The sequence below is a fragment of the Copidosoma floridanum genome, unplaced genomic scaffold, assembly GCF_036245765.1.
Source record: "Copidosoma floridanum isolate Cflo_tuat_1 unplaced genomic scaffold, Cflo_Japanese_pri ptg000004l, whole genome shotgun sequence".
Lineage (NCBI taxonomy): Eukaryota > Metazoa > Arthropoda > Insecta > Hymenoptera > Encyrtidae > Copidosoma > Copidosoma floridanum.
In genome coordinates, this window is record NW_028321881.1 from 18,463,244 (window position 1) to 18,490,746 (window position 27,503).

At 34.7% G+C, this 27,503-nt stretch overlaps 1 protein-coding gene across 1 annotated transcript; it reads left to right on the forward strand.

The window, feature by feature from the left end:
- The first annotated feature begins 19,316 nt into the window (after positions 1-19,316).
- LOC106636410 (uncharacterized) lies at positions 19,317-24,411 on the forward strand. The gene is made up of 5 exons (XM_089596222.1): positions 19,317-19,617; positions 20,950-21,204; positions 21,289-22,771; positions 23,426-23,902; positions 24,000-24,411. The coding sequence occupies exons 1-5, from the start codon at positions 19,317-19,319 to the stop codon at positions 24,409-24,411; spliced, it is 2,928 nt and encodes a 975-aa protein (XP_089452348.1).
- Positions 24,412-27,503: the final 3,092 nt, after the last annotated feature.

Genomic DNA, 27,503 nt, shown 5'->3' on the forward strand with positions numbered 1-27,503 from the left:
ACGCGCTCACTACCAGCGCGTTTATTTTCACTTTTGAATAAAATCGTGAGCAGAAAATCCTTCATGAGCCAATGCGCTTACTACTAGCGATATTATTTTTTTACTAAATTAAAATCTTAACTAGCGTATCCGTCAAACTCTGACAAGCTCACTACCAGCGTGACTATTTTTTTAACCAAATCGAATCACGAGCAGCTAATGCTTCACATCCCAAAGCGCTTACTAGCAGCCCGTTTATTTTCTCATTTAAATAAAATCCGTAGAAGCTAATCCTTTATATTCCAACGCGCTGACTATGAGCCCGTTCGTTTTTTAATTCTTTTTTACCCTGACGAGCTTACTACAAGCCTTTTTAATGATGATGAAATCGTAAATAGCTAATTCTTTATAACCAGACACGATCACTATTAGAACGATTAATTTTTTCATCACATCAAAATCCCGAGCAGCGTATCCTGTATAACTAAACGCGCTTACTACTAGCGAGTTTATTTGTTCATGCAAATATAACTTCGGGCTGATAATCCTTTATAAGCCAATGTGCTAACTACCAGTACAATTACGTTTTTTACTAAATTAATATCCTAAGCCGCTTATCATTTCTACCCTGATGAGCTTACTACCAGCCTGTTTATTCTTTTATTTACATAAAACTCTTAGCAGCTGATCGTTTGTAACAAGACGCCTATACTATCAGCGCGATTATTTTGTTATAAAAATGAAATTCTAAGCAGCGTATTTTTTATAAAATAATGCATTGACTACTAGCACGATGATTTTCCAACTGTATTAAACTTTGAGCAGCTAATCTTTAACAGGGCAACGAGCTAATTTCCAGCGAGTTAATTTTTTTATTTGAATAACATCCTAAGCAGAAAATCCTTTATTCCCCGACGTGCTTACGACCATCTCGTTTATGTTTTAATTATAATGAAATCCTTAGCAGCTTATTTATTATAAAGAGACGGGATGACTACCAGCGCATTAATTTTTTTATCATAATAAAATCCTAAGCAGCTTACCATTTATAGCTAGAAATACTTAAGCCACGCTTACTAATAGCACTTCTATTTTATCATCTAAATTAAATCTCAAGCAACTTATCCTTTATATTCCAACGCGCTTACTACCAGACCGTTAATTTTTAATTATAACAATATCCTAAGCAACTCATTCCTTACAACCAGACGCGCTTACTACCAACGGAATTATTATTTTTATTAAAATAAAATCTCAAGCAGCGTACTTTTTATAACCCAACACATTAACTACCAGCGTGATTATTTTTTTAATCGAACTAAATTTTGAGCAGCTAATCTTTAACGGCTTGACGCACTTACTTCCAACATGTTTATTTTTCTATTTAAATGAAGTCCGAAGCAGCTAATCTTTTTAACCCCGACACGTTTACTACCAGCCTATTCTTTCGTTCATTACAATAAAATTCTTAGCAGCTCATCCTGTATAAACAGACGCGCCTACTACCACTGCGATTGATTTTTTTATTACAATAAAATCCCGAGCAGCGTATCCCAAATGACCAGACACGTTTACTACCAGAGCGATTATTGTTTTACTAAAACTTCGGGCAGATAATCGTTTATAAGACAATTCGCAAGCTACCAGCGCGATTTTTTTTTTTTTATATTAAATCTCAAACAAATAATCATTTTGATCCCGACGCGCTTACTACCCACACTATTTATTAATATAAATAGAATCCCAAGAAACTTATCCTTTATACTTTGACGCGCTTTCGCAAATAAAACCTCGGCCAGATAATCCTTTATAACCCAATGCGCTTACTACCGGCGCGATAATTTTTTTAATTAAATTAAATCTTGAGCAGCTCATCTTTCACAGCCTTACATGCTTATGCTTAGCGCGATGAATTTTTTATTTAAATTAAATGCCAAGCACCTTATCCCTCATACTTTAATAAGCTTACTACCAGCACGATAATTTTTTTATAAAAATGAAATCCTGAGCAGTATATTTTTTATTACCCAATGCACTTACTACCAGCGCATATATTTTTTCAATAAAATTAAATTTTAAGCAGCTAGCTCATAATAGCCTGACGCGCTTCTTTCAAGTGCGTTATTTTTTTTACTTTAATAAAATCCTAAGAAACTAATCCTTTCCATCCCGACGCGCTTACTATCAGCACAATTATTTTCTCTTTTAAATAAAATCTTAGGCAGATAATCCTTTATGAGCCAATGCGCTTACTACTTGCGATATTGATTTTTTACTAAATTAAAATTTTTAGCAGCTTTTCCTTTATATTCTGACAAGCTTACTACCAGCGCAAATATTTTTTTAAACAAATCAAATCACAAACAGCTTATACGACACAGACAGACGCACTTACTACCAGCCCGTTTAATTTCTTATTCAAAAAAATTCCTTCACAGCTAATCCTTTATACTCCGACACGCTTACTACCAACCCAATTCTTTTTTAACTATAATAAAATCCTAAGCAGCTAATCTTTTCTCCCTTAATGCGCTTAATGCCAGCACGATTATTTTTTAATAATGATAAAATTATAAGTAACTCATGCTTTATAACCAGACGCGCTTACTACCAGCGTGATTAATTTTTACATTACAATAAAATCTTAAGAAAAGTATCCTCTATAACTGGACGCGCTTACTACCAGCACGTTTATTTTTTTAGGCAAGTGAAACTTTGGAAAGAGAATTCTTCATGAGACAATGCACCAACTTCAAACGCGATTATTTTTTAACTAAATGAATATCCCAAAGAGCTTATTCTTTATACCCTGACGGTTGTACTACTAGCCTTTTTATTATCTTATTGGAATAAAATCCTTAGCAGCTAATCTTTTCTGACCAGCCGCAATCACTAATACAGCGTTTAATTTATTATTTTAATTAGATCTCAAGAACCATATCCTTTATACCTCGATGCGCTTACTAGCAGCGCATTTGTTTTTTAATTGTAATAATAAAATCCTGATCAGCTCACCCACTATAACCAGACACGATTACTACTAGCACGGCTATTGTTTAATTATAATACAATTCTAAGCAACTCATCCTTTATAACTAGATGCGCTTAGTACCAGCACAATTATTGTCTCATTGAAATAAAATCTCGAGCAGCTAATCCTTTTTATCTTGATGCATTTACTAAAAGCGCGCTTGTTTTCTTATTTAAATACAATTTTAGGCAGACAATCCTTTATAAGCAAATGCGCATACTACCAGCGCAATTCTTTTTTTACTAAATTAAAATCCCGAGAAGCTTATCCTCTGTTCCCTGACAATCTTACTACGAGTGCTATTATTTAAAAAAAAAGAACCGAACTACAAGCAACTAATACTTTACAGCCTTATGCGCTTTTTTATTAGCCCTATTATTATCTTATTTAAGTGAAATCCGTAGCATCTTATCGTTTATACCCTGACGCTTTTACCACCAACCCATTTATTTTCTAACTATCATAAAATCCTGAGCAACGCATCCCTTACAACCAGACGCGCTCACTATCAGCGTGATTGTTTTTTTATTATAATTTTATTCTGAACAGCGTATTTTTTGTAACCCCATGCACTTACTTCCAGTGCGATTATTTTTTCAATTGAAATAAATCTTGAGCAGCTCATCCTTAACAGCCCAACGTACTTACTTCCAGCGCGTTTACTTTTTTGTTTGAATTTAATCCTAAGCAGCTAATCGTTAATACCCCAACGCGCTTACGACCAGCTCTTTTATTTTTGATCAAAATAAAATCCTCAGCAGCTCATTCTTTATAACCAGATGTGCTTACTACCAGCACGATTGGTTTTCTATTTAATCAAAATTCGGAGCAGCTAAAGCTTTTAACATCGACGCGCTTACAATCAGTCCAATTATTTTTTAATTATACTAAAATCCTGAGCAGCTTATCTGTTTACCCCAACACGCTTACTACCAGGCCGTTTATCGTTTTATTATAATTAAATCCTAGCTGCTCATACTTTATAACCAGACGCGCTTCTAACCAGCGCAAGAAAATTTTTTATCACAATACAATCACAAGCAGCGTATCCTTTATGACCCAAGGCGCCTACTACCAACGCGTTCATTTTTTTGTGCAAATATAACACTAAAGCCGATAGGAAAACTTTTAAATCCATCAGTTTTATAAATAAAAGGCGCACATTGGATTGTTTTGTATTGCTAGCCTCAGGGTCTGTAGTGCTAGGAGTCTACGATAAAAGCAAGGTAAAAATTTACTTAAAAACTGACGCAAGTCTCATAGCGATGAATTTCAGAAAAGTGGCGCATGCTTTAAAGCCACGCATAGAGAAAGAAATTTTACGGATGTCAAGTCTCGGACATTTAGAGGCGGTTGATGAAAGCGAATGGGCTACATCAATCGTACCAATTTTCAAATCTAATGGTGATATATGAATATGTGGTGATTTTAGTGTCGCATTTAATTGATTTGTTGTAATTGACAAATACCCGCTGTACACGATTGACGAAATTTTCGGTATTACGAGGAGGCGTTTCTTTCTCTGAATTGGATTCGAAACATGCGTACATGCAATTTTCCGTTGTTGATAAATGTTAAGATTTTCTGACTATTGTTACGCATAAAGGGCTTTTTCGGTACACAAAAGTGCCGGAGGCTATATCACCTGCACTGGCAGATGTGCAGAAAAAGATAGATAAGTGTTTAAGGGGACGTGAAGGTGCAGTAGCGTTTATCGCTTATATCTATGTAACCCGTGGTACGTAAAAATAATATTTAGTTAATTTAAAACAAGTGTGTTTATCTTTACAAAAAAGTGGTTTCATGCTCAACAAAAGTAGATGTAAATTTATGCAAGACCGTATTGAAGTGCTTGGTTTTGTGACGGATAAAAATGTGTTACATAAAGCAAAATGTACGGTAGACGCGATGATAAATGCACCATGCCCCACTAATAAAAAAGGATTAGCATCATTCTTGGGGCTTGTAAATTTTTATGCCAGATTTCGAGATAACAAATCAGAGGGACTGAAACCACTTTACGATGCATTGAATGACAAAGTATTTGAATGGAATGATGACTGTGAAAATTTTTTTTTAAACGGGTAAAAAATGAATTAATTTCTCCAAAAGTACAAGCTCATTATGATCCCAATGAGCAGCCAGTTCTGGCTTGTGATACATCTACTAATGGGCTATCGGCAATACTGTTACACAAATACAAGGATGGAAGCGAGAGACCAATAACATATGCATCAAAACAAATACTAAAGAAATAGCTCAACCGTACAATATTAGACAAAGAAGCTATGGCTATTATGTTTGAGTTGAAGCATTTTTATCAGTTTGTTTTTGGTAAAGAGGTAATTTTGCGCACTCATAACAAGCCACTACAGCTGATCTTAGGAACACGTAAAGAGATACCGATTACAGCGGATAACAGAATGCGGTGTTTGGCATACTATCTGTCGGGATTTAGATATTTAATTAAATATATTAAATCGGAAGCGAATACGAATGTTGATGGGTTGTCTAGGTTGCAGGTCACAGACAATACTAAGCTAATAGACACCTTGTTTTTGCAGGTAAAATTCTTGGAAGAAAATGTAGGTGCATTTAGTTATAAAATGTTGGCAAACAAAAGTAAAGAAAGATACTCTTTTAAGTAGAATAAGTGAATGTGTTCTCAATAACCGGCCTGAAGCAAGTCATATAATTAATAATGAACAAATTTTTTTTCTATAAGATTAGAGCGTACAGTTGGAAAGGGATGTTTATTTTGGGGTTTGAGACCAGTCATTCTGGACTCCATGCAAAAATTAGTTTTAAATAAATTGCATGCCACGCATTTCAGCATTGTAAAAATCAAGATGTTTGCACGCTCATATGTTTGGTGGCAAATATTTATAATGATATTAAAAGCCTGTTTAAAGATTGTAGAATTCGTTTAGTTCAACTTAAAAAGCCACCACAAACACCGTTAACTACTTGGTTACGGCCAGATAAGTCGTGGAGCCGCATACATTGCGATTTTTCTGGTCCATTTTTCAGAAAAGTGTTATTAATTATTGTGGATGCACATTCCAAATGGCCACACGCTCTCGCCCTCGTATCATCCAGCGACGAATAGTGCGGTGGAGAGTTTCGTTTAAACTTTTATAAATAAGGTCGCAAAAATTGTAAAATGGGGAGAGAATTTGGATACTGCAATAAGTATGTTTTAGTGGGACTATCGTAGTATAGAGCACTTTACAACGAGAAGAACACTAGCGTATCTGATACATAAGAGAACTGAGGACGCTTTTAAATCTAACAAAGCTTAATGTAAACGGCAAGGTATTTAAAAATCAAAAGGTACAAATACAAGTACGACCAGGCAAAAGTTAGTTAGAGTTGAATGAAAATGACAGCATTATGATCAATGGTTATAGTGCGCGCTCTAAAAAGCAAATTAAAGTCACGATTGTCAAACAAACAGTGCCTAGCACGTATGTGGTCGAAGATACGAACAACTATTTACAAAAGAGACACGCGGACCAGATAATCAAATGTAACAGTGCGAAGCTGTTTCCAAGACGATCCCCAAAGCTCCACCCTAATATGTAAAGGGGATAGAGTTGTAATATATAAGTACAATGGTGATCGATTATGTCAATAACGCGTCGCACTACTCGAAAGCTCCAAAAGCATCTAGTGCCTAACCAGCCAGCTAATTAGCTGATCGAGTGCGTACCTGGTCAACTATTGAGCAACGATACTTGTTATATTCGTACTTATTTACACCTTTCTTATTTTACATACTAAATAAACTTTCAATTATATTCATATTTCAATAATAGTGTAAACATTTAACTATCAAATACATTGCAGGGCAGATAATCCATTATAACCTCATGCGCTCATTATAAACATAATTATTATTTTACTAAACTAGGGGGCTCCGCCCGCTGCGTACTGCGCGCGCGAACCCCCAAAATTTAATCAAACATTTATTTTCCGTATTTAAAAAAAAATACAATAATTATATCTTCGTCGTAACACGTAATATTGTAATATTTATCAACTTACAAATTAAAATGACTTCGCTGATTTTTCAAAATCTCATTTTTAAATCTACCCACGCTTGCTTGGTCTCAGCCAACCACGTGATGAATAAACAGGCTTCATCACGTGACCCATCGTTTTTTTAAGATAGGATTAATCTACCCAGTAGCTTATCCCTTATACCTTGACAGTTTTACTACCAGTCTGCTTATTGTCTTATTTATAAAAAATTCTTTAGCAGTTAATTTTTCCTAACCAGCAGCGATGACTATTAGCGCGTTTATTATTTTATTTTAATTAAATTTCAAGTGACTAATTCGTTATGCCCCATCGCGCTTACTACCAGCCAGTTTACTTTTTATTATTATAAAATTCTAAGCACCTCATTCTTTACAATCACACACGCTTACTACCACCGCGTTTGTTTTATAATTATAACAAAATTCTGAGCAATTCATCCTTTGAAACCAGACGCGCTTACTACCAGCACGATAAGGTTTTTCATAACAATAAAATCCCGAGCAGCGTATTTTTTATGACCGAACGCGCTTATGAACAGCAAGTTAATGTTTTTACGTAAATAAAACTTTGGGCAGATATTCCTTTATAAGTCAATAATATTTTCTTACGAATCAGAGTTCCAAGAAGCTTATCCTTTATACTCTGACGATCTTACTACTAGTCTGTTCATTTTTTTATTTATATAAAACCCTTAGCAGCTATATTTTTCTAACCAGCCAGGATTACTTCTACCACGTTAATTTATTTATTTCAAATAAATTACAAGCAACTTAACCGTTATACCCTGACGTGATTACTACCAGCCCGTTTATGTTTAATTGTAATAAAATCCTGAGCAGCCCATTCTTACTACCAGCGCAATTATTTTTCTTATTAAAATAAAATCCTAAACAGATTATCCTTTAATGTCGGTTATGCTTACGACCAGCCCATTTGTTTTTGAATTATAATAAAATCCTGAGCAGCTTATCCATTAAAACCAAACGTGATTACTACCAGCAAGATTTTTTTTTTTAAATGAAATTCTGAGCAGCTGATTGTAAAGGAGGTATGAAAGGAAATTTTAAAACGTAGATTCTCACGAAAAAAATTTATGTTATTTTTAAGCATATCAGGAGTGTATGTGAATTTTTTCATATTTTTTACCAGAAAAATTTTTTAAAAAAAATTATTGAAGATTAACAGTTAAACGCGGTCTTTCATAAAATAACAAGATTAACTAGCCTTTTTATTAAAGTAAGGGTGTATTATAATTGTTTTAGGATAATAAAACGATTTTATAGATTTCTCAGTACAAAAAAAAGATGTTTTACAAAGTAATCAAGCCTTGCCATGCATTTTTTAAAAATATAATCACTTATAGTCGTATAGTTTCAAGTTTCTGGAGTGCAAGGAAAGGTGCACGGCAAGGAGGAAACATCTGCGCGGACCAATGGGACTTCATTTTTCTCGCCTCTCTGAATAATACTTCTAAGCCTCCTTAATTACCAGACGCGATTACTACCAGCACAACTACTTTTTTAATAAAATTCAATTTCGACCAGCTTATTTTTAATATCCCGAAGCGTTTACCAACAGCCCGATAGTATTTTTAGTGAAATAAATTTACTAAACAGCTCGTTACTTATATTCCAAAGCGCTCACTACCAGCGAATTTATTTTGTAATTTAAATAAAACCTCGAGCAGCTACGCTCTTACTACTAGTGCGTTAATTTTATCATATAAATTTAATCCCAAGCAACTTATCCTTCAAACTCCAACGCGCTAACCACCAGCCTGATTTTTTTCTTCACACCAATAAAACCTCGGGCAGATATTGCTCTACATGTCGTTGCGATTACTACCAGCGTAATAATTTTTTTTCTAAAGTAACATTATGAGCAGCTTATATTTTATACCCTGACGATCTCACTACTAGCCCGTTTACCACCAGCACTACTAGCGGTGCACAGTATGACGAAACGGACTTTTTTGTGTAAAAATAAAATAGCACCGACTGTGATTACACGATTTAAATAATTTTTTTTGGGAGGTTATAGACTAAACCATACAGAATACGCAAAAAATGGTCCGAACTAAAAAAGTTTGAGAGGTTGTTAAAACAACCCTTAAGACGGAAAAAATATGAAATCTGACACCTGCACTGAGAAAGATTTGGCACCGTCAGAATACCACCGGTAGTACAGTGCTAGTTTGGAAGTTTAGTGCATCAGCAATACCAGTTAAGACGAGAGCTGCACAAGACCTGTATATGCGATGCACCTTACCTATGATACATACGTCGAACCACACTATAGGTAACGCTACTATACTTGGGCTCGTACGTACGCTGTTCCGACTGGGATACCTGCTATCGCAGTAGTCAGAGACAGCAGACTAATAGTGATTTGGTATAGCTGCTGTAGAGGGAGGAACAACTGCAGCACCAAATCTTTCTCAGTGTGAGTAAGTATATTTTCTTGAAATAAGAATTACAAGTGTCAATCAATGTTACAATCAAAAAACAATGGTCAGATGGTAATAAAAAGACCTACAGGGTAAATTCAATACATACAGTAGTAAAACGACATAAAACCACCCCTTACCGTGAATTAACTGGTAAATTTTAAAATTTTATAATGGTGGATACAAAATAGCGAACGCAAAAATCAGAAAAATAATCAAAACTACCCCTAAAATAAAAATTTTTCTTCAATTCGTGTCAAATAAATTATACTATTGTAAATTACTTTTAAATCAAATATTAATATGAATTACCTTCTCTCAAATTTTTTTAAATGTAAAAAAGACGTAGACTTGAATGAATTAGAAAAATTCTGTTGGGAGACCTACATTTTATACCACAGATTGTATCCTTGGACCAGAATGAGCCCCAGTCTTCATAAGCTTTTAGCCCATGGAACCGCAATAGCGAGACGATTTCCTTTATCTTTAGCTTATTATGCAAAAGATGCTCAGGAGTACAGTCACAAAATACTTTGAAAAAATTTTATTCGTCATTCGCGACAGAATAGCAAGGTAGCACGGCTAAATGACACGTTTAATAGAGCCATATAAAAATTGACCCTATGATTGCGCTGACTTATGTTAATGATCGTATAAGAAAAAACAAAGTAATGTCACTCACTGAAGACATAAAAAGGTTTATCATAACTCACAAGTAAACCAACCCAAGTGTCAGTCACCGATTTTGATGAAACTTTGCATAGTGGTACCGAATTAAAAAATAAATAAGACGTGTTTTTTTTATCGGCGGAGAATGGTTCCTAAGAGGTGAAATCTACCCTTTAGTTTTTACCCTTAAAACACATGTTCTGCAATATTTTCTTTTAAACTCACTATTAAAAAAAAAAAAAATTATACGAAAATTGTTCCCATCAAAAAATACTTATAATTTAAAAAATATTTTACAGTCAGGGTTGCATCCCCCATATTTTAACGGTTGAAACTACGTTTTTATAGTAAGTTTTTCTGAAAATTCTGAAATTCGTTGAAAATTGATCAAAAAAATGTTTTTGCATGTTACATAACATGTGCAGTTAACCAATATTTGTATTTTTCTTAAAACAACCTTCTTTTAGGGGTGAACAACCCCTATTCAAAATAAATTACTAGATCCGTTAAAAACAACAAGTTAAGCATAAAAATTGATATACGGTGGTTTTTCGGGTCGCTGATTGCGTATTCGTTGTCAGATTTTTGAAATTAAAAAATGATAAATCCAATATGGCGGAACACACATAAAAATTCAACACATCAAGGACAGCAAGGGATTAGAAATTATGATTTTTAACTGATTTTTATACTTTTCAATAATTTATGCATGAATTCTCTTGGTAAATATAAAATACATAAGAAATGTTTTTTATTAAGAACCTAATTTGTTTCTTCGTGGTTTACTGAACTATATCTATCTTTAAAATTTCTTCCGTATTATTTTCTTAACATTTTTTTTACTGTTCTTTTATTTTAAAACGTACGGAAGCTCTTTTTTTGCTGTACAACGATATAATAGATAACTTTACATAAATGTTGAATGAGTTAATCAAACTAGAATTTCCAAAATTCGTTTTGAAAAAAAAATATTCATTGTCAGAAACGACTCAAATTTATATACTGTCACTTAAGTGTGTACTGATATCCTATAAAATTACTCCTAACTGAAAAATAACTACATATCAAATTCTAATGTATTATTTTATTGACGATACTAATGTACGCTGAAAAAAGCATTGGTACATAAATCGTCTAGGTTCTCCGCAAAAATTCACAAAATTTTGAAAAATGTGATTTTGTAGATTTTTGCTGCATATTAAACAATTATTATTTAACGTTATGATAGCCAACCAGTGCTAAAAGTATTAATTGAACGTTGTTCTTTTTTGTATCCAGTTTTTGTATCTGATTTGTATCCAGTAAGCCTCAAACGTACGGGGTTTTATATATATTTAACACGTGTATTCCCAGGAGCTTATGATTTTTATATATAAAGGTGTAGATCATACGTTTTGTATGCACGTAAAAACTCCGTAGGTTCTAAGTTTACTCGTCCCAAAATTAGTCAATTTAGCGGGTCATCGTTGACGTATTGTTAAATTACAAGGTTCGACAATTGAGACTAAGCATGAAAAAAATTTTTTTTTATTTGGCCTGTCTAGTAGACTTTTGGAAAATAGCCAACACGTAATTTTTCTTTTTTCTACAAAATAAAAATTGTAAAAGATACAGTAACTTAAAGTTATGATTTTTTAATAGTTAAAAAAACGCCTTATATATGTGACGTTGTAAAGCATACACTACACATGTATATTTTACGATCAATTACGAAAAAAATAAGATGCGTAACATCAATATGGATTTAAAACTTTCCAAGATACAGCGATTTAAAAAAAGTAACAAACGTTTATCTAACCTCAAATAACACGGAAACGGTTAAATAACATTGGTGAAAATACATCAACATAATATCAAATCCAAGTATTCTTGAAGGTTTAAAAAAAAATATTTATTTTTACTCAAGTTATAGTGTAATTGTAACGTCAAATATGCAGGGAGTATATCTATAGCAAGAATAATAGAGAAACCTTAAGGTACTATACCTTTTGGTATTTTTATTTTCAGAAAAAACAAAAAATACGTGTCAACTATTTTTTAAAACTTAACAAGACGTTTAAAATAGAATTTTTCATGTAAAATGCTAATTATTTTAACATAAGTACCAGTTTGCTGTCAAAACGTTAAGTAACAATTGTTTAATATGAAGCTGAAACTTTCAAAAAACAAGTTTTTTTTAAACTTGGTTAATGTTTGTGGAAAACCAATGGATTGAAAAAAAAAAAAAAGATTTTTTTAACTTAAGATAAACCAAGGAATCAGAAAATGTTTATATTTTGTTGAAAAAAAAAATTTTTATATTGTTTCAGGGGGGGAATTTACATAGTAACACTTTTAATTTTGGGGAGCTCGTTTGTCCACCAGGTCAACCTTGGCTCATAGATAAAAATTAAAGGTATTAGCGTGGTGTCAGTTTTGGTACATGGTTCGTACAAAAATCAGTTTTGTTTCTGAATTTCCACTTTTATACTTTTATTCGATGACATTAACAGATTTAATTATGACATTAAATTCAGCACTGTCAAAACTTACTGGATGAGAAAAGTTTGTAGTGTTTAAAAAAAATTAGTTTTCCTACAACCATGTACCTAAACTGACACCACGCTAATAGCATAAATATGTATGAATATACCAAGGTCTTACTAGCTGTCAATTAGGTAGTATCGTTCATAAATTATTATATTACAATTCCGTACTTATTTATTTTAAAGTCAGGAAGACGTACCTTTATATACACTAAAGTAATTATGAATCAATACGAGTTCTTTAGAACCTCTGTTTCATATTTTATGTTAAGTGTTTTTTGTCTGTATAAATCCAACTCACCCGTCATACAGTTATATGTGTTTGGAAGAATCAAGAGAAATATTGGTATGCATTTACCTTTTTATGGTTCAATTAATTAAAAAATACTAAATTTAATTGTAAATTTTAAATTCATAGCTACATACATAATTTTCATGAATCCGAGGAATATTTTAAAAGTAATAAATCAAAACTTTAAGGATCTAATTTTTGATGTAGAATCCGTTACAACAAAAAAAAATATATCGATTGCTCTTCACCTAGAAAATTTGATAAAAAATGCGGTTAACTGTCGAGTAGGGGTAAGTGTACCTATCTCCGTGGCACGTACTGAAAATTCCAACTTAAATGCACCATAAATAATGGTATACTAAAATTTTTTGGAATATTTTTTTTTTTAAATTTTACATAATCTCTTACGGAATATTTAAAAAAATTTTATGAAGCTAAAACTGCAGTAGAATATTTTTAAAACGAATAAAAACGGTATGCTGGTATTACCGTGGTTGTGTACCTATTACCGTGTACGTATTACCGCGGATGTCCCAATCACCGTGATCGTATTACCGTGGGTGAAGAAAGTTGTATTTGCGGAATATAAAAAAATGCAAATTTCACCTACATTTTCTACATGACTTATTTATTGTTTTAAAAAAAATATTACTTTTTTTTGTACTTGCTTATTCATTTAGAAGGAATCTTATACATTTTTGAGCACTCAGCAATAGATTTTCCAGAATAGATACTTTTCAAAGCTAATTTTAATGTCTCTGGAGAGTAACACTTTTTGTTTTTCTTTATTTCGATCGATTTCTCGCCTTTCTTGCCTTTTTTAGTTTTCTTCATCTCGGTTACGTTAGATCGACGTGCTTACCTACTAATTGATTACGCGTTAACTGTCGTGCGTTCTGTGAGTATAGGGTTATGTTTACGTACGCTCACCGCGGAAATACGTACACAATCAGTTAATGAGCGCGTTGTACCGAATACCGTGGAAAATAATTATTTACTCAAAATATACACAAATATTTCTGTTTGAATTGCATCTACATTAACGTCATTTTAGATTATTAAAATTGAAAAATTATTTTATCTGAAATATTTCTTATTTTGAGCAAGTAATCATCAGTTTTTCAAAATCCACGGTAATAGGGCAGAGCACGGAGATAGGTACACTTACCCCTATTTGTTGATACTTACGAAAGTTTATGCTTTAACGATTGTAGTGCAGTACCTGAACCTGTTGCAGTTAAAGATGATGAAGACAATGTCTTTAATAATAATTGTACGACTTACAACGATAAATCTGATAAACAGATTGATCTCGAGTATAAAAAAAAGCAATACAGTTTTGGCGTTCAGGAAAAAGAAAGATAAGAAGTTTTGAGTCAGTACAACAAAAATTCAAGAAAGTTTCAAATGAGAGAACACTGTATAGATGGGAAAAACAATTCAACGAGGGTGGGAGAAGAATTAATAAATTGTGTCATGTATCAGAGTACGTTTTGGAAAAGTTCAATGCAGCATCTAACAAATCTGTCGCTATACATGATATCGATTTAAGGCGATGGGCTTTGAAAGCCAGAGAAGATGTTGGGTTGTCTGATAATTTAATTAAAGTATTATCTTAATGGTTGCATACATTTAAAATACAACATCAAATCGTATCTAGAAAAATTAATAAGTCCGTGACACATAAAAAACTATTAAATAAAGCCGAACTTCGAGAAAGTGCTTCTAAATTTGTAGAACATGTAAAACTGGAGATATCGCAAATCGGAGCAGCAAATGTGTACAACACAGATCAATCAGATTTTAATTTAGAAATACATGCAGGTCGTACACTTTCAGTAAAGGGTTAATCAAAGATTGAATGTGTCGCGCAATCGCTAACGTCTTTAACACACAGTCATACATTCCAACCTTCAATAAATGCAGATGGTAAGTTGAAATCACCCTTACTCATTGTTCTGCAAAAGACAAATGGTAAGTTCCCACCAATAGTCGAGAAAAAGATACATCGATCTGAAAATATTGTCGTTTTCCCCTCTAAGTCGGGAAAATTAACCTCAGATCTAGTCACTGAATGATTCAAAAAGGTATTCATACAGACAGCCAGGAAGAGATCGATTTTGTGTCTAGACTCTTTGACGGGTCAAAAAGAGAAGATATTTATGAACATTGATAAAAACGATAAAGAAATAAAAGTTCTAGCTATACCAGCTGGAACAACTGGTCTTATACAACCACTTGGTGTATACACTTTCAGACCCTTGAAAATCTTTATAAAGTTTTTTTCAGATCTCATCCTTTTGTATGATTACAATATTGACTTGCTTTTGAGAAACTATCTTCTAAAAATTCAGTCGCTTATCCACAATCAGTTCTCTTCTCCTCGATTCATCAACATGCTTAAACATGCATGGTGGAAGAGTGGTTACATTTCAGATTAGCCTGGTCCTTTTGAAACACCCGTTGATTTTTGTTTCAAAAACACTGGTACAAACTGTATGTTGTGTGACGAAATCGCAATCATGAAATGCTCGTGGTGTACTGTATCATTGTGCATACAACACTTCTTTGCAGTAGAATTGAATAAAAATCTACCTAATTATTGTAATCAGTATAAGGAATAATAAAGAGTCATCATTGGTAACCAAAGAAACAACATCTTTCTATTGTTATAAAATACGTTATACATTTTTTCTTGCCAACCCCTAACTTATCGTTAGTTTAAGTTGAAATCATCAGTTAAAAATTATTATTTCTAATCCCTCGCTCACCTTGATGTGTTGAATTTTTATGTGTGTTCCGCTATATTGGATTCATTGTTTTAATTTCCAAAATCTGACAACGAATACGCAATCAGCAACCCAAAAACCCCCGTATATCAATTTTCATGCTTAACTTGTTGTCTTCAACGGCTCTAGTAATTTATTTTGAATAGCGGTTTTTCACCTCTAAAAGGGGGTTGTTTTAAGAAAAATACAAATATGGGTTAACTACACATGTTATGTAACATGCAAAAACTTTTTTTCGATTTATTTTCAAAGAATTTCAGAATTTTCAGAAAAAAAACTTACTATAAAAAACATAGTTCTAACCCTTAAAATATAGGGGACGCAACCCTGACTGTAAAAAATTTTTTAAATTATAAGTATTTTTTGATGGAAACAATTTTCATATAATTTTTTTTTTTAATATTGAGTTTAAAAGAAAATATTGCAGAACATGTGTTTTAAGGGTAAAAACTGAAGGGTAAATTTTACCTCTTAGGAACCGTTCTCCGCCGATAAAAGAAAACATGTGTTATTTTTTTTTGATTCTCTACCACTATGCAAAGTTTCATTAAAATCGGTGACTGACACTTGGGTAGGTTTACTTGTCATTAAGTATAAACAAACGTATAAGGATTTGTATAGCAAAATCAATACTAAAAATATATTACAATATTTTTGGAAATGATACAAGTGTTAATATGAAAAATTGTTTAGAAGGCAGAAATAATGATAATGAATACAGCGATGAAGACAGTGCAGAATATAGTGAGCTAGACGACACAGAAGAAAGTGGCGATGATCATGATTTATGATAGTGTGTAGTACAATAAAAGTAAAACAATTAGTATGTCACAAAGTTTACCTACTTTGTATACCAAACGCTACTTTGTTTTGTGATGATTCCATACGAAACTACTTATAATGCATTGAGCTTACATATTGTTCAATCATCTTTATAAATTTAAATTATGACACAAGTGTTTGAATACCACCTTTCTAAATGTATTAATGAAAATTTAAATACAACAATTTTCCATCGTTTATCTAAAGTAACTTGAAAAAGTTAGGGATCAAATATATTAAAAACCCCTCATTTTGTAAAATTAATGTATAATTTTAAATGTAATATGCAAATACGTAATCAGAAACCCTGAGAACCCCAGTATGTGAAAAAAACACATAATTTTCTGGTTTTGCAATCGCCAATTTGTGTCCGCCATTTTTAATTTTCAAAATCTGACTAAGATCTTGTAATGAGCAGTTTCCAGTGTAACCTCAAAGGAAAAAAAATCAGATATTCTGAGTTGAAATAGTGTAATTTATTTGACACCGAATCAATAAGAATTTCACTTTAGGAGTATGGTTTTGATTGTTTTTCTGATTTTTCAGGACACCATTTTGTGTCAACCTTTTTTAATTTTAAAGTTGGACAGTATATTTGTAATTTGTGATCTCGAAAATTATAAGACACAAAGTAAAAATAGTATAATTTGTTTGACACGAATTGAAGAAAAATAAATTAAATTTTAGGGGTAGTTTTGACTATTTTTCTGATTTTTGCGTTCGCCATTTTGTATCCACCATTATGAAATTTTAAAATTTACCGGTTAATTCATGATCAGTGATCTTCAAAATGATGGTAAAATAATCTAGACATATGTTATTTTATTAATGCTAATTAGACGCGAAATTCTCGGTAAGGGATGGTTTTATATCGTTTCACCCCTGTATGTAGTGAATTTACTCTGTAGGTCTTTTGATCAATATTGAGGTCCTAAGATTTAAGTTTACGCGCTTGATTAAATCCACCAATCAGTCACTAGTACGCCGAGTTTCAAGACAACCAATCGCAATGCGCCGCGTCTGTTTAGTTAGTCAATAGCTTTGTAAAGTAAGCAGCGGCTTGCTCTTTAGATGTAGCTGCGCGATGTAATTGCCAGTTTGCACTCGGTCATTTGCACGAGCACACACATACGCCTCTTTTTTAAGTTTTACACGTGCACTTCAACGATCAATTTACTGCCGTTCTTTATAACTCGATCACTCCTATTACTTCTCGTTTCAATTGTTCCGAATCTTTACCTCAGAAAAGTAAAGTGTTTGTATCAAAAATATCAATTTGGTGCTTCTATTTAATATATACGTTCAAGAGTGTTAAATACAAAATCAGTCTAATTTACTTAACATAGAAGTTCACTCCCACTCCAATACTCGACATTTTTGGCGCCCGAATAGGGACACGAATCGAGTAGTAACGTAAGTAGTGTGCCACGTGGTGTAACGGTCGAGTGCGTTTAGTATCACTGCCAAGTCGCTCTATCCGCCATATTGGAAGTCTCAACGACCATGCGAACGCCAAAACGACATCGAGGTCGTCTTGTTAAAGTGTGTGCTCATTAGAAAGTAAAGTGTATAGTGTCGTTACGCACCATTAATAGCGCGCAGCACGCGCAACAGCCTTTAGCCATTGTGACAACACATCCAGTTTAGTGTTTGCTATAAGTTTAATACGCTGGTTCACTTTACTTTTCGTAGGTGCTGTACTCATACGTACACACACATATAGAGCGCGGCTCTCTCATAGCCATTATATCCGCCATCTTTTGATCGACGATTCTCTTTACTTCCGTAGGTGCTGTACTCATACGTACCCACACATGCAGAGTGCGGCTCTCTCATAGCCATTATATCCGCCATCTTTTGATCGACGATTCTCCTTAGTTTACGTTGGTGTTTTACTCACATGTACACACACACATGGAGCGCAGCTCTCTCACAGACTGGATTTCGGCCATTTTGTGACTTAGTTCTTTCTTTCTAGTACGTTATTTCTTCGCCTACGGTGAAGTAATAGCTTACCATAGCTATAATTGCTGCAGGCAGACCACGCCTGCCCCACTAGCTAATCAATCCTACCAGCCAGTCTACCTCGCCTGCTTGAGCTGCAGGCCCTCTACACCTGTAGCAGGCCATCCACGCCTGCTCCACCAGACAGTCTACGTCGCCTGCTTAAGCTGCAGGCCCTCTACACCTGTAGCAGGTCATATACGCCTGCTCCACCAGCCAGTCTACGTCGCCTGCTTGAACTGCAGGCCCTCTACACCTGTAGCAGGCCATCTACGCTTGCTCCACCAGCCAGTCTACGTCGCCTGCTTAAGCTGCAGGCCCTCTACACCTGTAGCAGGTTGTCCACGCCTGCTCCACCATTCAGTCTACGTCGCCTGCTTGAGTTGCAGGCCCTCTACACCTTAGCAGACCATACACGTCTGCCCCAGCTGCTGTCCACATCGGTGCCTGCTAGTACAGCAAGCCATTCTCGACGCACGCTCTTGCACTTTTTCTGCGGACTACTTATGTCTGCTGCCGGAGCTACAGTATAGAATTCTTGTGCTAGTAGAGACTTTAAGTTTTAGATTAAGATCTTAGTTTTAGTTTTTAAGTTTCTCGTTCGAAAATCAGTGTGTCGTTTACGAATATGGAGGATCTTTATACCACACAGACTAAATTGCACAAAAGGATTAGCAATTGCTTTGAAAACTTTAAGAAATCAAGTAGTAAAAGGATGTCTCGTGGTAAAGCAGAAGCTATGGTACTGGCTTCGAAAGATTATTTAGAAAGACTTCGTAAAAATCATCAAGACATTCTTTCACTTACTGATTTAGATTATAAGCATTTATATTATACTAGTGAACTTTTTGATATGACTGAGGACGTGTACTATTTAGTAAAGGGAGATTTTGCCGAGTACATTAGATGTCTCCATTTTGAAAACCCCCCGCCCGCTCCGAACCCAAATCCCACTTTGGTAGTTCCGCCCATTAGTAATTCTTACCTCTCAAGAATCGAACTCCCTAAGTTTACTGGTAAATATTCTGATTAGGAGAATTTTTGGGATACCTTTAGGTCTTTAGTGCATCGTTAGGAAGACAACGATAATATTATTAAATTCCATCAATTACGTACTCATTTAGGTGGTGAGGCCTTAGACTTAATCAAATCCATTCGTTTAACAGAAGATCAATACTCTACAGCTTGGCAAACTCTCATCGAATATTATGATAGTCATCGTCATATAGTTAATAGCTATTAGTTTTAGTATTATGAATTGTAAGGCTATGAAATCTGAGTCTGGTACCGAGCTTAAACGGATTTATAAAGAAATGTTGAATCCTATGGATTCACTTCAAGCTATGGGCCGTGACTTAGGAAGTAGCGATCTTTATATTGCTCTAGTAGTTAGTAGGTTTGATGCTTCAACAAATAAAGATTGGCAAAAGTTTGTCGGTAGTGAGTCCCAACCTCCTACTCTAACGTAATTAAGGCAGTTCTTAAATTCTCAAATCATAATATTAGAGGCTTGCAAGAATTTATCAATTAAACCTCAACTTAGCAAAGTTAGTAGTAAATTACCTATTGTAGCTTCTCATCAGTCAAACCTCGATAGTGAATTAGTAGCTAGCAATGTTACTTCGCAAAGTCCTCAAAAGTGTGTAGCTTGTCAAGGAGATCATTTTCTTGGTAAATGTGAGTCATTCAAGACCTTTTCACTAGATTCTAGAAGAGATTTAGTTAGTCGACAACGGTTGTGTTTTAACTGTCTGGGTAATCATTTGATTAAAAATTGCAAATCCAAGGGCACTTGCTTAACCTGTAAAAGGAAACATCATACACTGTTGCATATTTCCAAACCCCAGCAGGTTGAATCTTCTGAGGCTTCTCAAGTCATTGATTCTCATGCACTTTCGTCTCAACATTGTGAAGTACCTCAAGCCGTCCATCATAGTAAAGATTCTCTCTCTAGAGGTATTGGTGTGCTATTGACCACTGTTCGTCTCTATGTCCTGGGCCCCACAGGTATTAGATTGATGGTAAGGGCTTTGGTTGATCAATGCTCCTAGTGTTGAATAGTTTATGATGCTCTATGTACATTGTTAAAACTTAAGCGTCAATGTTTAAATATCCCAATTAGTGGTTCTGGTGGTACTTTAGTTGCTATAGCTAGGAGTGTGGTTGAATTTACTATTTCGCCTAGGTTTCCTTTGGAGATTAAGCTGTCCGTCACTGCTTAAGTACTATCTCGGGTTTCTTCATACTTGGAGCTGATAAGCATGCTCAAATAGTCGAAGGTTCAGTCCGGAAGGGCAAACTTAATGAGCCTATTGCTACTCGTACTTGATTAGGGTGGATTATCTCAGGTTCTATGGGTTTCGAGGAAGCAACTAGTGGTAGTGCAGTTTCTTTGCATTGCGCTGAAGAGGATCAACTTATTCCCTTGTTGTTGAAGCGTTCTTGGGAAATAGAGGAACTCCCTGCTGACCCAAATTCTCTTTGGACAGGGGATGAAAGAGCTTGTGACCAACATTTTATTGACACCCGTTACAGAGATAGCACTGGTAGATGTGTAGTTAGACTTCCATTTAAGACTGATCCGAAACCTTTAGTTAAAGAACGTGATCCAAGACTCTGTCTATCACTATGCAGAAAAATTTAAAGCGTAGATTTCATAATAACTCAGCATTGTTTGATGCTTATAGTTTGTTCATGCATGAGTATGTATATCGATCTTAATCATATGGTGGAGTTAAAACTCGATGAGACCAATGATTGTTGGTTCTTACCCCACCATGGAGTAATTAAACTTGCAAGTACAACTACGAAACTCCGTACCGTGTTTAATGGATCAGCTAAATTCAAAGCGGGCATCTCTCTGAATGATTTACTCCATGTTGGGCCCAATTTGTTATGTAATCTTTTTGATCTTATCACTTCTTGGAGATCTTACAAGTTTGTTTTTTTGTCTGATATAGAAAAGATGTTTTGTCAGGTTTGTGTAGATGAGATTGATCAGAAACATCAGTGTATCTTTTGGCGCTTCTCTAGCTTAGAACCCGTTTTAGCTTATCAATTAAAAACCGTGACTAATGGACTAGTTTTTTCTCCGTACTTAGCTTGTAGAGTGATCAAGCGGTTGGCTAGTGATTACAAATTTGAGTTCCCTTTAGCTTATCTTATTTTGATGAAAGAAATTTATATGGACGATGTTTTGTCAGGAGCTCATAGATTAAGTGACGCAGTTGAGAAACGAGATCAGCTCTTAAAGGTTATGTCATTGGGTGGTTCTTTCCTTAGGAAGTGGTCTTCGAACGATCCAGATGTTTTGGTTGGTTTGCCCAGTACACTTTTAAGATCTTCGCCCATTATTCCATTGAATGAAGGTGATTCCTCGGTAGAAGTGCTCGGCATCGTCTGGTATCCTAAAGAAGATGTTTCTAGTTTTAAAGTTAAATTTCCATTAGTACCGACGTCATGGACCAAAAGAGCTGTACTCTCCCATATAGCTAGATTATACGACCCACTTGGTTGGTTAGGATCTGTCGTTATTTTTGCTAAAATTTTCATGCAATCTCTGTGGCTTCTTAAATTAGAATGGGATTCATTGATACCAGAGAACTTACTGTCAGATTGGCTTCGTTGGTTTCAAGAAATCCAATTATTGAATCAAATTAAAATTCCTCGTTGGACTCAATTTTTACCAGTTGTTCAATCTATAGAGCTGCATGGTTACGCTGATGCTTTTAAACTAACCTATGCAGCTGTCTTATATCTGCGTGTTGTTGTTAATCAAGAAGTTTATGTTTCACTTTCATCGGCTCAAACGAAAGTAGCCCCTCTTACAACATTAAGTGTTCCGAAGCTCGAACTTTGCGCTGCCCAATTGTTATCAAAATTAGTACACCATTACAGTCAAAGTCAGGATCACAGAGTAGATGCAGTCCATCTGTGGTCTCATTCAAAAGACGTGTTGTATTGGTTAAGTTCTCAGCCGTCTCGTTGGCCTACTTTCGTAGCTAATCGTTGTAGTCATATCAAACAGTTAGTTCCTACAGCTACGTGGCACCATGTTTCAGGCAAGAGCAATCCTGCTGACATAGCCTCTAGAGGCGTTTGTCCCGCTCAGTCACTGGAGCATTCGTTGTGGTTCCAAGGACCTCTTGAGATTCATCAGCTATCCACAGAGTATCCTGTTTTTACTTCAAATAAAAATTATGAAGTTTCTAGCGAAGCTTCTGATGCTGTCTCTCATCATCAAAGTGCTAAACCTGAAACTTGGGATCTTTATCATCGATATTCAACTCTAGAAAAGCTTTTAATAATTACTGCTTATTGCCTTAGATTTATTTATAAGCTATATGTTCGCATCTTCAATAAGTCTCAATTAGATTTTTTTAATTTAACCGTCATAATAAATAGTTTTAGTGCGTGCCCTACTGTTTCTAAACTTTATAATGCTAAACTCCTGATGGTTCATTTGCATCAATTGATTTATTTTACAGCTGAATTTCATTTGCTCAATTGAGTCATTCATTCTGTTAATAAAGTTAAGTTCAAACTTCCGTCAAATAGTTCGATGATCCCGTTAAAACCGTTAGTCAAGAATCAACTCATTAGAGTGGTGGGTCGTTTGAGTAATTCGTTGCTGCCATTTGAAACAAAGCATCCTTTAGTGTTGGCGGCTCGCGATCACTTTACTGAATTGGTCATAAACTATGCTCATAAGATCACCTTGCATGGCAGTCCTCAACTTACTTTAAGTACTATTCGTCGGGAGTTTTGGATTATCAGGGGACGACAGAGGATTCGTTCAGCTTTTGTAAATTGTATCACTTGTAGACAGTACTCTGGTTCTATCTTAACTCAACAAATGGCGGATTTACCTAGTGCTCTAGTTCAACCTGTACCCGCATTTTTAAAGACTGGAGTGGATTATGCCAGTCCATTTTTAGTTAAGTTATCTAGGTCTAGAGGTAGAGGTACTACCAAAGGTTACGTAGCCTTTTTCACTTGTATGTGTACCAGGGCTGTTCATTTAGAAATCGTAGAAGATTATAGTTCTGACGCCTTTATTGCTGCCTTCCAGCATTTCATTTCTCGTCGAGGCCATTGCTCCGATCTGTATAGTGATCGTGGTACTAATTTTGTGGGTGCTGATATTGAATTGCGTAGAAGGTGGTACGAATTTAAGGAGTCTAAATCTTTTCAGTATCAAATGAGTTCCTTGAAAACTCAATGGCATTTTAACCCTCCCGCTGCTCCGAACTTTGGTGGAGTCTGGGAATCAGTTGTAAAGTTGATGAAGCATCATCTCCGGCGAGTAGTTTGTAAAGATTTTAACGTTTGTCGAATACTCCACATTGCTTTGTACAGTCAAAGTTTGTATGAATTCGCGACCTCTATCTCCTTTAAGAGATGATCCTAGTGATTTAGACGTTTTGACCCCTGCCCATCTGCTTAATCTCAAGCCAGTGACGCTGCTACCGGAGCTAGATTATACTGATGTTAAAATTTCATGTTTGCAACGTTGGAAGTTAATAACTCAACTTTCTCAGCAATTTTGGCGTCGTTGGCATCAGGAGTACCTTACGAATTTGCAAAGTAGATCTAAATGGTATCATCCACAGAGATCATTAGAGGTAGGCGATTTGGTTTTGATTAAAGACGAGAATACTCCTCCTAGTTGTTGGGTGTTAGCTCGAGTTGAGGAAACTTTTCCAGGTCCTGATCTATTAATTTGTACTGATCGAGTTCGCACTGCTACCTCTAACTTTGTCCGACAAATTTTCAAACTTGTCCTTTTACGGATGAATGAGGATTTGTAGTTAGATTATTAATCTTCCTTCTCCTCTCGTCGAAGCAAGCGAGAGGGAATGTTCAATATTGAGATCCTAAGATTTAAGTTTACGCACTTGATTAAATCTACCAATCAGTCACTAGTACGCCGAGTTTCAAGACAACCAATCGCAATGCGCCGCGTCTCTTTAGTTAGTCAATAGCTTTGTAAAGTAAGCAGCGGCTTGCTCTTCAGATGTAGCTGCGCGACGTAATAGCCAGTTCGTACTCGGTCGTTGAGCAAGGTGCTCGCACCTTTGCACGAGCACACACATACGCCTCTTTTCAAAGTTTTATACGTGCACTTCAACGATCAATTTACTGCCGTTCTTAATAACTCGATTACTCTTATTACTTCTTGTTTCGATTGTTCCGAATCTTTACCTCAGAAAAGTGAAGTGTTTGTATCAAAAATATTAATTTGGTGCTTGAATTCAATAAATACGTTTAAGAGTGTTAAATACAAAATCAGTCTAATTTACTTAACATAGAAGTATACTCCCGCTCCGATACTCGACATCTTTTTTTATTAGCATCGGACCATTGCTGTTCAATTGTAACATTGATTGACACTTGTAATTCTTATTTCAAGAAAATATACTTACTCAGGTATCAGATTTCATATTTTTTCCGTCTTAAGGGTGGTTTCAACAACCCCTCAAACTTTTTTTTTAGTTCGGACCATTTTTCCCGTATTCTGTATGGTTTAACGTATAAACTCCAAAAAAAATTATTTAAATGGTGTAATCACAGCCAGTGCTATTTTAGTTTTACACAAAAAAGTCCGTTTCGTCACACTGTGCGGCGCTTACCAACAGTGCGTTCTTTTTCTTACGCACATAAAACCTTGAACAGATAGTCCTTTATAACCTCATGCGCTTACTATCTACGCGATTGTTGTTTCAATTATATTAAATCTTGAGTAGCTAATCCCTAACAGCCTGACGTGCTTACGCTCAGTGCAATATTTTATCTAAATTAAATGCCAAACAATTCATCTTTCATACTTTGACGCACTTACTGCCAGCTCGTTTATTTTTTAATCAGAATGGAATACTGATAAGCTCATTTTTTACAACTAGACACGCTTACTTTTAGCTTTTTTTTTTTTTTTTTTTTTTTTTTTTTTTTTTTTTTTTTTTTTTTTTTTCATTATTTTATTAAAATAAAATTCTAAGCAGCTAATCCGCTAATCCTTTTTATTTCGGCGTGTTTACCACCAGCCTGTATATATTTTTAATTTAAAAAATGTTACATTCAAGCACCTGTACATTTGGGAAAATTCAAAAAAGTTTAAGTACTTCAACGGCAGTTGAAGTACTAATTACTGTATACTCTAATTCTAACGCATCTTTTTTGCATAGTATGCGCTGGAAGCAGTAGTTATGCGCTACTACAAGCTCATTCACGCACAGTGTCGATAACCAACGCGTCTAACTTTGGAGGAATACAGGGAAATGGTGCGGTTATTTTACAAGGGTGGTAGAAACCTTGAACAAGCTCTACGCATACGATTGTATGAGGTACGTTGACCAAATCGTCACTATCTTGATCCAGCTACCATAGCTTTAGTTTATCGGCAGTTCATCGAGACAGGTAGCGTTTTGCCACTTCGTGTGGATGCTGATCGCGGACGCCCACGTGAAGTCTTGCTTCCTGCAGTGGAAAAGTGCATTAAAGAGCTGTGTGTCGAGGACCTAACCAACTCTATTCGCGGTGTCGCTCGTTAGGTTGGAGTATCTCTTGGCTGTGTCCAAACTGTGATTAGTGATATCGGAAAATATCCATATCCTTACCGCAGCGTACAGGAGTTGCTGCTACGTGATTATGAGCCCCGTGTCAATTTTTGTGCAGGATTATTAGCTCAAGTGCACGCCGATGCGAATTTTTTGAATAAAATTTTGTGGTCCGACAAATGCACATTTACTAAAAATGGAATGCTAAATCAACAAAATCAATTTTACTAGGCTCATGAAAATTTGAGACTAACACGTCCCACAATATTTTAATTTTGTTGGCGTATTAACGTTTGGGGTGGCATTATCGGTGATCGACTTGTAAGTGTTAAGTAACTATTAAATTATTAGAAATAAATTGTGGAGTCACTTTTTTGTAACATACTCTACGTCGGAGACTTTTTTTATTATGCTACTGCTAGTTAAAATATTTTTTTAAGGCATGGCTTTAATTTCGTTAAGTCTGTTTCTTTATGATACTGTAAATTAGATGTTTCACATTTTTCTTTTAGCCTACTAGAAAATTAAATTAAAATATATTTTAGAATTTTCACGAAATTTAACAAAAACTGATATGAAGGCTTTCGGGATAACGGCCTTATAAACATTTTGGGACAATTTTAAGTGAATTTTTAATAACTTTTTTATCCGTCGTGATTTCCTCTTTAACACATGTACGCTAGCGCTAGACTACATCCCACAATCTTTGAGTGCATGTCATTTATTAAGCTTCATATCTCCCAACTTAAAAATTTACGTGTCTTTAGTTGATCAGCTAAGCTTTTGACTAATGCAAGTTAAAAAAAAGTTAGGTGTGGTCTTAGGACACCCGGCACAAGTGAAACTTCCAACTCAAATGTTATTAAACTCGGTATAAAAAAAACTGAGAAAATTAGAGTACACCTATTTTCAATAGATCTTTAAGAATTCCATATTAAAATGGTAAAAAATTTCAATATTATTACGTATTCCAGCTTGCACGTGCATATAGTACATTTACTTCAATATTAATATTGAAATTCACTCGTGCTTAACTAATTTCTACTAATCTCAAAGTTAATAAAAAGAGTATAGGTTTTGGTCACGTGACAATTTTTCTTATAACACATTATAGAGAACAGAAAATAAATCAATTTATAGGTAGGATATGAAGGCTGTAGCTTTGCCTTTTGGATACGACTTGTTATTTTTAGGATTATAATGACTATTTGTATGAATCCGTGTTACATATTTTTGCACCTCAATACTTTTTTTCTAAACGTGAAATTATTTTTGGCCTATCCGGCTTCCTTTTCGAGATACGACTGTTTGTCTAATTTTAGGAGGTTATGTTGCAACAAAAATTT

Coding starts and splice junctions, on each gene's coding strand:
- LOC106636410 (XM_089596222.1), top strand. CDS start 19,317: ATGTCTCGTGGTAAAGCAGAAGCTATGGTACTGGCTTCGAAAGATTAT. Junction 21,205..21,288: donor GAAACCTTTAGTTAAAGAAC/GTGATCCAAGAC, acceptor TGATGCTTATAG/TTTGTTCATGCATGAGTATG. Junction 23,903..23,999: donor TTGATGAAGCATCATCTCCG/GCGAGTAGTTTG, acceptor ATCTCCTTTAAG/AGATGATCCTAGTGATTTAG.